Source organism: Bos mutus, chromosome 18, assembly GCF_027580195.1.
Source record: "Bos mutus isolate GX-2022 chromosome 18, NWIPB_WYAK_1.1, whole genome shotgun sequence".
NCBI classification, from domain to species: domain Eukaryota; kingdom Metazoa; phylum Chordata; class Mammalia; order Artiodactyla; family Bovidae; genus Bos; species Bos mutus.
This window is the reverse complement of record NC_091634.1, coordinates 54,791,438-54,803,587: the sequence shown is the minus strand read 5'-3', so window position 1 is coordinate 54,803,587 and position 12,150 is coordinate 54,791,438. Positions and strand designations below refer to the sequence as shown.

The 12,150-nt window shown below is 49.1% G+C and overlaps 1 protein-coding gene across 1 annotated transcript in view; it reads right to left on the bottom strand.

Annotated features, from left to right (window-relative positions):
• Positions 1-12,150, bottom strand: part of LOC102267266 (polycystin-1-like protein 2) — a 107,220-nt gene that overhangs the window by 56,150 nt on the left and 38,920 nt on the right. Inside the window, exons 14-18 of the mRNA XM_005907887.2 lie at positions 11,900-12,076; positions 9,071-9,216; positions 7,954-8,139; positions 4,181-4,312; positions 3,309-3,491 (exon numbers count right to left, since the gene is read on the bottom strand). Of these exons, the coding sequence (XP_005907949.2) occupies positions 3,309-3,491; positions 4,181-4,312; positions 7,954-8,139; positions 9,071-9,216; positions 11,900-12,076 (824 nt within the window). The remainder of the gene's footprint in view (positions 1-3,308; positions 3,492-4,180; positions 4,313-7,953; positions 8,140-9,070; positions 9,217-11,899; positions 12,077-12,150) is intronic.

Sequence of the window (12,150 nt, the reverse complement as noted above, 5' to 3'; positions counted from 1 at the left end):
AAGCTCTATACAGTCAGCAAAAACAAGACCAGGAGCTGACTGTGGCTTAGATCATGAATTCCGTATAGCCAAATTCATACTTAAGTTGAAGAAAGTAGGGAAAACCACTAGACCATTCAGGTATGACCTAAGTCAAAACCATTACCCTTATACAGTGGAAGTGAGAAATAGATTCAAGGGATTAGATCTGATAGACAGAGTATCTGAAGAACTATGGATGGTGGTTTGTGACATTTTACGGGAGACAGGGATCAAGACCATCCCGCAGAAAAAGAAATGCAAAAAGGCAAAATGGGTGTCTGAGGTGGCCTTACAAATAGCTGAGAAAAGAAGAGAAGTGAAAAGCAAAGGAGAAAAGGAAAGATATACCCATTTGAATACAGAGTTTCAAGGAATAGCAAGGAGAGGTAAGAAAGCCTTCCTCAGTGCAAAGAAATAGAGGAAAACAATAGAATTGGAAAGACTAGAGACCTGTTCAAAAAAATTAGGGATACCAGGGGAACATTTCATGCAAAGATGGGCTCAATAAAGGACAGAAATGGTATGGACCTAACAGAAGCAGAAGATATTAAGAAGAGGTGGCAAGAATACACAACAGAACTATACAAAAAAGATCTTCATGACCCAGATCATCACAATGATATGAACAGTCACCTAGAGCCAGACATCCTGGAATATGAAGTCAAGTGGGCCTTAGAAAGCATCACTACGAACAAAGCTAGTGGAGGTGATGGAATTCCAGTTGAACTATTTCAAATCCTAAAAGATGATGCTGTGAAAGTACTGCACTCAATATGCCAGCAAATTTGGAAAACTCAGCAGTGGCCACAGGACTGGAAAAGGTCAGTTTTCATTCCAATCCCAAAGAAAGGCAATGCCAAAGAATGCTCAAACTACCGCACAATTGCACTCATCTCACACGCTAGTAAAGTAATGCTCAAAATTCTCCAAGCCAGGCTTCAGCAGTATGTGAACCGTGAACTTCCGGATGTTCAAGCTGGTTTTAGAAAAGGCAGAGGAAGCAGAGATCAAGTTGCCAACATCCGCTGGAGCATCGAAAAAGCAAGAGAGTTCCAGAAAAACATCTGCTGCTGCTGCTGCTAAGTCACTTCAGTTGTGTCCAACTCTGTGCAACCCCATAGATGGCAGCCCACCGGGCTTCCCAGTCCCTGGGATTCTCCAGGCAAGAACACTGGAGTGAGTTGCCATTTCCTTCTCCAATGCATGAAAGTGAAAAGTGAAAGTGAGGTCACTCAGTCGTGTCTGACTCTTAGTGACCCTGTGGACTGCAGCCTACCAGGCTCCTCCGTCCATGGGATTTTCCAGGCCAGAGTACTAGAGTGGGTTGCCATTGCCTTCTCCAAGAAAAACATCTATTTCTGTTTTATTGACTGTACCAAAGCCTTTGACTGTGTGTATCACAACAAACTATGCAAAATTCTGAAAGAGATGGGCATACCAGACCACCTGACCTGCCTCTTGAGAAATCTGTGTGCAGGTCAAGCAGCAACAGTTAGAACTGGACATGGAACAACAGACTGGTTCCAAATCGGGAAAGGAGTATGTCAAGGCTGTATATTGTCACCCTGCTTATTTAACTTATATGCAGAGTACATCATGAGAAACGCTGGGCTGGAAGAAGCACAAGCTGGAATCAAGATTGCTGGGAGAAATATCAGTAACCTCAGATATGCAGATGACACCGCCCTTTTGGCAGAAAGCGAAGAAGAACTAAAGATCCTCTTGATGAAAGTGAAAGAGTAGAGTGAAAAAGTTGGTGTAAAGCTCAACATTCAGAAAACGAAGATCATGGCATCTGGTCCCATCACTTCATGGCAAATAGATGGGAAACAGTGGAAACAGTGGCAGACTTTATTTTTGGGAGGTCTAAAATCACTGCAGATGGTGGCTGCAGCCATGAAATTAAAAGATGCTTGCTCCTTGGAAGGAAAGTTATGATCAAGCTAGACAGCATTACTTGGCCAACAAAGTTCCGTCTAGTCACAGCTATGGTTTTTCCAGTAGTCATGTATGTATGTGAGAGTTGGACTATAAAGAAAGCTGATTGCCAAAGAATTGATGCTTTTGAACTGTGGTGTTGGAGAAGACTCTTGAGAGTCCCTTGTACTGCAAAGAGATCCAACCAGTCCATCCTAAAGGAAATCAGTCCTGAATATTCATTGGAAGGACTGATGTTGAAGCTGAATCTCCAATACTTTGGCCACCTGATGCAAAGAACTGACTCATTGAAAAAGACCCTGATGCTGGGAAAGATTGAGGGCAGGAGGAGAAGGGGATGACAGAGGATGAGATGGTTGGATGGTGTCACTGACTCAATGGAGATGAGTTTGAATAAACTCCGGGAGTTGGTGATGGACAGGGAGGCCTGTCATGCTGTAGTCCATGGGGTCGCAAAGAGTCGGACACAAGTCAGCGACTGAACTGAACTGAACTGAACTGATGTGGGTATGTGTGGGTGGAAGTGTGTGGATGTGTGTCTGAGTAGATGTGGCTTGAGGATATGGGAGTATAAGTATCCTACCATGAATGAGTGTGTATGTATGTGATTTTGTGTGTGATTGCAACTATATGTGAGAGTCTGTGTGTGACTGTGTAACTGAATGTGTAGGTGTAAGTAAATACAGGAGTGTGTGCTTTGAGGTATATGTGAAAGTATAAGTGATGGCTCTCAGTGTGTGTGAATGTGTGTGGGTGTATGTGAGTTAGTGTTTGTGCATGTGTGTAAGTGTGTGGGTATGTGTTTGAGTGTGCCTTCGTGGCCACCGTGAGAATGTGTGAGTTTTTTAATGGAATGGTGGTAGCACAGAATAAAGGGCTGTGGAGCAGCAGGAGATGGGTTTTGTGTCTCTGTTCTGTGACGTCCTGGGTGCTGGAATGGCCTCTCTCCTAAAGATGCTCTGTGTCCTTGGCTAAGTGAACCAGGAGTTCAGACTTGCAAGAGTGAGTATAGGATCTCTCCAATCTGATGAAGCAGAGCTGGTCAGCTTAGTACAGATGAGGAGATAAGGCTGCAGGAAGTGTCCTTGCCCAAGGCACAAGGCTTGCGAGTGACAAAGGCAGAGTTCCAACTCAGGCGGCCTCCTTTGAAGCCTGCGCTCGGCCTGCTGCACAGCTCCACCTCCCAGGAGCTCCTGTCCTGGAGCCTTTCTGTCAGCTCCTAGGAGGGCCTGTAACCGCCGCGCCTCAGTTTCCTCATCTACACAAAGTGGAGAGGATCTGCCTAGAAACGCTGGTGTGAGCCGGGCATGTGGTTAGCATGAGGTCCACATCTGGGCCGGGACACCCACCTGGCTGCTGTTGGCCTGTGCAGGCTCTTCAGACCTGTCCCTCAGGGAAGCTTCCAGCACATTGCCCACAGCCTGGAGCAGGTCCCTGGTGGCCGTCTGGCGCCTCCGGTCCTCAGGGTGGGCCTCGGCACTCACTGCCAGCAGGCCCTCGCTGGCGTGCTGCAGAGCCCAGCCGGCCTCCCGCTGGCTCACCCAGAGGAGGAGGAAGAACAGCATGAGGCCCTGCCTGGAACAGACCACCCCCTGAACTCCTCCAGGGCCCAGCACTGCGGTGGAAGGGAGCGTGTGGGGACTCAAGCCAGGGGAGATGTGGGCCGGGCCCGTCACACAAGCTGCCCGTGTCGAGGACTGGAAGCCAGTGTTCCTTCCCTGCCGTGTGCTCAGCTCCTTCAGGACAGTAACCTTGTCCATCTCGGAGTCTTTCCCAGAGTGCCTTGCACAATGCCCAGCACACAGTAGGCATTCAGTAAACATTCACTGACTGGGGACAGCTGGCTGGCTGGCTGACTGGCCGGACACAGCACTTATTCCAATTTTGTAATCATATATGTACTCATGAAGTTATTTGGTCAGTATCTGGTCACCCAGTGGCCTAAAAGTGCCATGAAGGCGCAGGCCATGTCTATGGGGTTAGCTGCTGAATTTTCTATGAATTGCATAGTACTTGCACATACTAGGCGTTTAGGGAGCATTTGTTAAATGAATGAATAAATTAACACATGGATACATGAGTGAAAGGTCAGGAATGTATATGTATATGTATAGATGTATATGCATAGAAGGGGTGTACAAGCAAATGGAAGTGTTAAGTGGGAAGAATGATCAGGGTCCCAGAAATAAAGGTCAGGACTTAGTGGGTGGGCACTACTCACCTGGGCCAAGGGCGTGAGCTCCTCACTGCGCTGGGTCACCTCTTTCAGCACCTCAGCCAGCCCCCGCAGCCTCTGCATGTCCCCCATGGTGGCATTGACCACAGACAGTGACCCCAGGATACGCTCTCTGACCTTGGAAAAGACAGAGGAAGGTGGGGGAGATAATGTAATGCCAGTGGCTTGATGAGGCTGTCCCAGAAAGATCTGGAGTCTGAGAAAGTGACCAGGAAAGTGGCCGGGCTCATGTGGGGTCCTCCGAAGCTGACAGATCTCTGCTCGTCTCCTAGGATGTGTGGTGGGCAGAGTCACAGCCCCCCAAAGACAGGCACACCCTAGTCCCTGAAAGCTGTGCGTGTGTTATTCACATGACAAGAGACACTTGGGCAGAATCTCTGTGGAGGTTTGATTAAATTAGGGATTCTGAGATGGGGAGAGTATCCTGTACTAACCAGGTGGGACCAGTATAATCACAGGGGTCCCTGTGATTTTTTGCTCCTTTATTTTTTTCAAACTTTAACTTTCTATTTTGTATCAGGGTATAGCCTATTGACAATGTTGTGATAGTTTCAGGGGAATGGTGAAAGGACTCAGCCATACATACACACGTATCCACTCTCCCCTCAAACCCCCCTCCCATCCAGGCTGCCACATAACACTGAGCAGAGTTCCCTGTGCCGTGCAGTAGGTCCTTGTTGGTTATCCATTTTGAATACAGCAGTGTGTACATGACCTCCCCAAACTCCGTAACTATCCCTTCCCCCTCCAGCAACCATATTTTCCTTTTCTGAGTCTTCATGGGGGTCTTTAAAGGAGGGAGCTAGGAGGGTCAGAGTCAGAGAAGGAGATGTGATGGTGGAGGAAGAGGTGGCAGAGATGGAGACGGAAGACAGGAGGAGAAGGGGGAGGCCGTGGAGGGAGGAGGTTTGAAGATGCTGGTGTTGAAAATGGAGCAGGCAATGTGGGCAGCTTTTAGAAGCTGGAAAAGCCCCTAGATGGATTCTTGCCTATAGCCTCCAGACAGCTCACAGCCCTGCCAACACCTTGGCTTTAGCCCCAATGAACCTTATTTCTTTCACACTCCTGACCTCCAGAATGGTAAGATAAGACATTTGTGTCATTTTAAGTCATGAAGTTTATGGTTATTTGTTACGGCAGCAGGAGGAAACTAATATAGGATGTCTCAAGCTTTTTCCAGTTCTTCAAATCAAATCTGTAAAATCTGGCATTATTTTGAAACAAATGGTCTCATTGTGACTCAAATGGCATGAAATTAAGGAACTAGCTTATTGTGATGGCCCAGTGTGGGTGGGAGAGCTTGTTGCAGCCATAGGTCCCTGTGTGCTTTGGGGGGCAGTGGGGACAAGGCTCCCTCCAGTCCCCCCGCCACTCCAGCCTTAAGCCAGACCTCCTGGAGCATCTGGGGGAACATGCTTTCTAAGCCCTAACGAGGGGCAGGCCAGGGGCTGGCTTTGGTTGAGGCAGGTAAAACCTAAGAATATAATTTTAGCACTGCCCCATCGAACTTTCTGTGTTGATAGAAACGTTCTGTCCTTGTGATTGTCCAGTAACATAGCCGCTTGCGAAATGTAACTACATATTAAGACCTTGGAATATGGCTAGTGCAACCAGAGAACTGGATTTTTAACTTTATTTCATTAAAATTCATTTTAATTTAATAATAGGTGGCCAGATATGGCTCATAGCAACCATCTGGGAGAGCACAAACAGAGGTGAACTTTTGCTCACCCTCCTGTCCTGCTTGCTACTCAAAACTTGCTCATCTAATCGCCTAACAGTCTTTCAGGCTTCCCTGGTGGCTCAGTGATAAAGAACTCACCTGCCAATGCAGGAGATGAGGGTTCTGTCCCTGGGTTAGGAAGGAACCCCTAGAGAAGGAAATGGCAACCCACTCAAGTATTCTTGCCTGGGAGGTCCCACAGAGGAGCCTGGCAGGCAACAGTCCATGGAGTTGCAAAGAGTCAGACATGACTGAGCAACTGAAAAACAACAGTCTTTCACAGCAGCTGTGGAGTCTGAGCGTGTCTGCTGCCAGCCAGGCTCCCATTCAGGCTACAACTCGGGTGGAGGGAAGAATAGTCCTGTCAGTGAGGGGACTCGTATCAGATTGTTCTGGAGGGAAACTCGGGTGGGTAATGGATGATCTCACATTTGCCTCTGCAGATCTTCCCCATCCTTGGTCACCAACCTAGAGGCTGCCTGCATGGAGATGTCAGGCTGCTGGGCCTCTGGCCTGTGGATTCACTCGCAGGAGACGAGCGGGCGGGAGGAGAGAGCAGGAAGCTTTGTTGCAGGCGCCCTCCCTGCCAGGGTTGCCGGCCTCATCCTTCAAAAACCACCACTCCTACCAAGGAGCCCCCTACACACACACAGCTGCCCCTTCAGGATGCTGGTCACTTCAGGGTGAGCCCCTGGGGTCCTGTGTCCTCTCTCGTTTGTTTCTGAAGACTTGCCTCCAGTTTTCTCAACAGAGCCTTTCTTAAAATCTCCTCCATTGCCCAATGAGAGCTTGACATCTGTCTCTCACCAGGACCCCAGTGTTTCATGAGAAGACCTGGGGTCAGGCTATGTAGTCCTTGTGCTTAGGATCATAGGGCATCCAAGAGGAAGTTCCCCTCCAAAGGGAAGCATGTAAGTCATGCTCAGGGTGAATGAGAGCCAGGTGGAGTTATGTGCATGTGTGTTGGGGCCAGGGGACTAAGTGGGGAGAAGGGCTGGGGTGAGAGGGCTGGAGGAGGGCAGGGGAAGAGCCAACCCGGGTTTGCTCTTGTCTTCACTACCTACTGGAAATGTGGACCCGGGAACGCTGCTCACGTCCTCTACAGTGTGCTCAGCGCTCTCGTGCAAACCCTTCAGGGTCCAGAGGAGTCTGTCCTCTGTCCCCCACACCCAGGTGTGTGTGACGCTGTGTGTGGTGAGTGCAGGCAGATGCCTCAGAGCATGCACTGGGAGTGGAAGTAACCATGCCTTCTGCCAGAGTTGCTTATACTAGGTTGTATGGCATGGAATAGCCATGTTCATGAATTAAAGCTGTTTGAATGTTGGCAATTTTCCTGTGATTTAACTCATAGCTACAGTGAATGTAATTCTGAACATTCACCACAACCTTGTAAGGAAAATACTATTCCTGTTTTCCAGATGGGAAAACTGAGGCTTAGAGAATTTCAGTCTTGGGCCTGACAATAGAAATGGTAAGTGACAGAGCTGGGACAGCATCAAACCATGAACCGTATGACCAAGACAGGGTCACTTTTCTCCTCTGGGCCTCAGTTTCATCCCCTTCCTGATGCAAAGAACTGACTCACTGGAAAAGACCCTGATGCTGGGAAAGATTGAAGGCGGGAGAAGAAGGGGATGACAGAGGATGTGATGGTTGGATGGCATCACCGACTCGATGGACATGAATTTGAGTAAGCTCTGGGAGTTGGTGATGGACAGGGAAGCCTGGTGTGCTGCAGTGCATGGGGTCGCATAGAGTCAGACACAACTGTGCAACTGAACTGAACAGAAAGAGACAGGAGTGGTAGCCTCTAAATTCCCTCCCACCCTAGAAACCTGTGGTTCCATGAAGCTGAGCAGAGAAAGGTTGCTTCGTTTTATGTCACTCACTAAAAGTACTGGAAGAGAGACATGACATCAACTTGGGAGACACCAAAGACTTCCCCATGGACCCATGGACCCCACTCCCCTCCCCAGATGGCTGCATGCAGACCCCAGGACCCCAGCAAAAGGACAGAGGGGTCCATCGGAAGCACCTTCCGTCTGGTGTCCACTCTCGGCAGCTGCCTGGAGCCCGGCGCCTGGTCCAGTATGGATGACACGGCCCTGGCCAGCTGGAAGAGCCGCTCAGGGCCACGCGCGCCCTGCAGAATGGCGGTGACATTGTCCCACACCACGGCCTGGAATGCTTCCTCCTCCACACAGGTGTGTCCAGGTGCCACCTAACAGGAGAGCAGAGATGTGCTCAGAGCAGGAGGATCTGAACCCACCAGCTCTTGTTCTGGAGCTGGAGCCTGATGGCCCAGCCTGCACACGGCGAAGCAGAGTAGGGCTGGAGGGCTTTACCTGGCATGGGCGCTCCCCCCAGGGCTTGAGGGCCGTGGACCCACTTGCGCTGACGGCCACCTGGAGCAAACCTCGGGCAGGTCATGACTTTACCTCTCACTGTCCTCCTCATCGTGCCCTCAGGTCTTTCCATCCACCTGGCTTCTCACCTTTGAAACTGACTTGAAATTTTATCCAACCTCTTCCTTGTAGAGCTAGTGGCTGATCTTGGTCCTCCTTCCTCTGAACTCCGAAGGCACTGGTCTAACTCATCTCTAGGTTCTTCTGCCCCCACCTCCCTCAGGTACCCCACCCCAAATCCCCTGGATCCTTCCCCTGTACTGGCCACTAGTCCTAAGATCTACAAAGGGAGAGATCAGGTCTTTTGCCCATGGCTGTATCACCAGGACCAGGTATGTGGTAGGTGCTCTGTAAATATATGTTGAAGGAATGAATGAATAAACCCTCATATGGTCATGCCCTTGGCTCCTTTCAACCCCACCACCCTCTTGGTGAAGTTCAGACAAGTCAAGAAGTTATCTCAGGGACTTTACTGGTGGCCCAGTGGTTAAGAATCTGTCCTGCAATGCAGAAGACATGGGTTCAGTCCCTGATGGGGGAACTGAGATCCTACATGCCATGGGGCAAATAAGCCTGTGCACCACAACTGGAGAGTCCGTGCACCACAGTGAAAGATTCTATGTGATGCAGCCAAGGTCCCACATGCCACAAGTAAGACCCAACATAGCCAAGCAAAGAAATAATTTTAAAAAACCAAACAAATAAAAAAGAAATTGTCTCAGTAGAGGAACAGTGGCTGCCACTCACCTTAACCACTGCCTGGGTCTGCTGTCTGCCCCCCACATGATTGGAGACAGAAATGACCACTGTCAACATGAAGTCATCGTTTTCTTTTCCAAGTGGCAGGTAAACTGATGGGAGGGCAGGTTCAGGGCCACAGTGTAGACAGGAACCTGGCAAATGGACATTGAATAATTAAGGGAGCATTCCCAGGTCTCAGGGTGACTATAAGTCCACCAAGGTAGAGCCTGATGACAAGGACACAAAAGCCTCAGCTCGTGAGGGCACGGCAGGGACTTCTGGACTCCATACTTCCCGAGAGAAGACAGTTTATGCTGATCCACTGTCCTCCCTAGGAAATCACCTGCTGCTATGACTTTGGATATTGTCACCCTGCTTATTTAACTTATGTGCAGAGTACATCATGAGGAACTCTGGACTGGAAGAAGCACAAGCTGGAATCAAGATTGCCGGGAGAAATATCAATAACCTCAGATATGCAGATGACACCACCCTATGGCAGAAAGTGAAGAGGAACTAAAGAGCCTCTTGATGAAGGTGAAAGAGGAGAGTGATAAAGATGGCTTAAAACTCAACATTCAATGAAGATCATGGCATTCAGTCCCATCACTTCATGGCAAATAGATGGGAAACAATGGAAACAGTGACAGATGTTATTTTCTTGGGCTCCAAAATCACTGCAGATGATGACCAGAGCCATGAAGTTAAAAGACGCTTGCTCCTTGGAAGAAAAGCTAGGAAAACCTAGACAGCATATTAAAAAGCAGAGACATTACTTGGCCAACAAAGGTCTGTCTAGTCAAGGCTATGATATTTTCTGTAGTCATGTGTGGATGTTAGAGTTGGACTATAAAGAAAGCTGTGTGCCAAAGAATTGATGCTTTTGAACTGTGGTGTTGGAGAAGACTCTCGAGAGTCCCTTGGACAGCAAGGAGATCCAACCAGTCCATCCTAAAGGAATTCAGTCCTGAATATTCATTGGAAGGACTGATGTTGAAGCTGAATCTCCAGTACTTTGGCCACCTGATGCAAAGATCTGACTCATTTGAAAAGACCCCGATGCTGGGAAAGATTGAAGGCAGGAGGAGAAGGGGACAACAGAGGATGAGATGGTTGGATGGCGTCACTGACTTAATGGATGTGAGTTTGAGTAAGCTCTGGGAGTTGGTGATGGACAGGGAAGCCTGGCATGCTGCAGTCCATGGGGTCGCAAAGACTCAGACACGATGGAGCAACTGAACTGACTGACTGTCCTCCCTAGGAAATCACCTGCTGCTGTAACTTTGGAATAGCCTTACTAGAATCCATGACGATTTTCAGAAAAACAATCCCCCTTGATAGATTTTTTAGAAAAATTCAAAGTGGTAAACCAAATTACAAAAATAAGGAGAAAGAGGAGCAGAAGGAAAGGAAGATGATCTTAGCAACTGGTTCAAAGCGTATCCAGACTCCCTCAAATATTACTTCCTGTATAGAGGTCTTCCCAGGCTGCTCTATCTAAAACAGTGCCTCTCATCCTGTGTCTTTGTTTACCAGCTGTCTCCACCACTGATTATAAATACAGTGAGGTCAGAGACTTCCTCTATTTTGTTCATTACTGTATATATAGGACCTAGAACAGAGCCTGAAATTCAATATATTTGTTGTAAAAATGAATGAATGAATGAATATCCTTTTTGTCCTTAAAGGGGACTCGCCTGTCATTGGAATCTCTTCATTGTAGTGTGCAAACATTCACAAAGTTACAGAATTGCAAATGCCAATTCATTTTTATATTGGTCACGCTTCCTTCCCCCTGCTCACCTGTGTGAGGCAGAAGGAGGAAATATAACGGAATAACCAGTCAGAACTGGAGCAGCGGGCCTGGTGTCTTCATTTAGGGAAACACAGATTTGAAATGAAATCTACTTACCTTCCTTGAATTGTTTCCCTGTAGGCTCAGACCCAGTCACAGACATGCATTCCACATCTATTTGAAGGACACCCATGATCTGACGATAGCTCCCCTCCACCTTCACCTTGTCAAGGTGTCCAGTTTACATCATTGTGGTGTTTAATGCTAGATACTGGGGAACCCCCAGAAACACTCCTGGAGCCTCGGTTTGGATGATGGTCCCAGTCTGACTAGAACATTTTCAAGAGCTCTTGGGAGGGTCATAAAATGCTGAAGTTCATTGGGAAGAGACAAGGACTCAGATAAGCCTGCCAAGGACCAGCCACCCCCATTCCAGGTGAGCAGAGACACCTTGGGTGGCTTTCCCGTCTCCCCTGAAGATGCCCTGCGGCAGTCCTGGGTGGGGGCTACAGCGACAGGGCACTGGCCAGGGCATCGCGGTGGGCGGCGTCAGCGTGCTCCGTCTCCTCCTGTAGGCCTTTGCAAGTGGTTCTCCTCCTGGCATGCTCTGTGACATCACCCACTCCCTGTTGCCTCTCCAAAGTGGGTCCTAACATCACTGATGATTCTGTGAGCGGGGCTGTGTTAGTCCTGAAGAGCTCCGGGAGTCAGGGCTCTTTCCAGTGTGTACTAAGGAATGGTGTCCTGGTAGTCATACTTCTGCCCACCCTCCTCCATTTCACCCTTCCCATGTCCCTCATGCCAGGGCAGAGGTCTTTTTGGCCTCTATCGTTGCAGAGGAGATACTGATGGGACCTGCTTCTCATGTTGCTGTGGTGTGTGGCTGGGTCAGTGGGCCTGGGGTGGGGGTTATGGGTCATCCTGCAAACCTCTCTCACCCACAGAACACATTTTTTGCAGCTCTCAGAGAGAGACAGGTGTCTGCTCTTGGAGAGGAATGAGCCCAGGAGTGAGGGGTGAGCGCAGTCCTGAGCCGGTACCTGACTCCAGGCAGAAGCAGTACTCCAGGGGGCCCAGGGCAGTGGAGACATTGCAGAAGATGGTGAAGCTCGTCAGGATGGTCCCCTCCTCTGGGGCAATGGTGCAGGTGGGCACCTCCAGGGGAGGCAGGGAGCTGACCACATAGGTGTCCTCCCCATAGGCACACCCGGTCACTGCTGGAGAATGAGACAAAAGATGTGCTTAGGGGCTGTGGGTGTCACACAAACTCCACCATGGCTCATGATCTCCT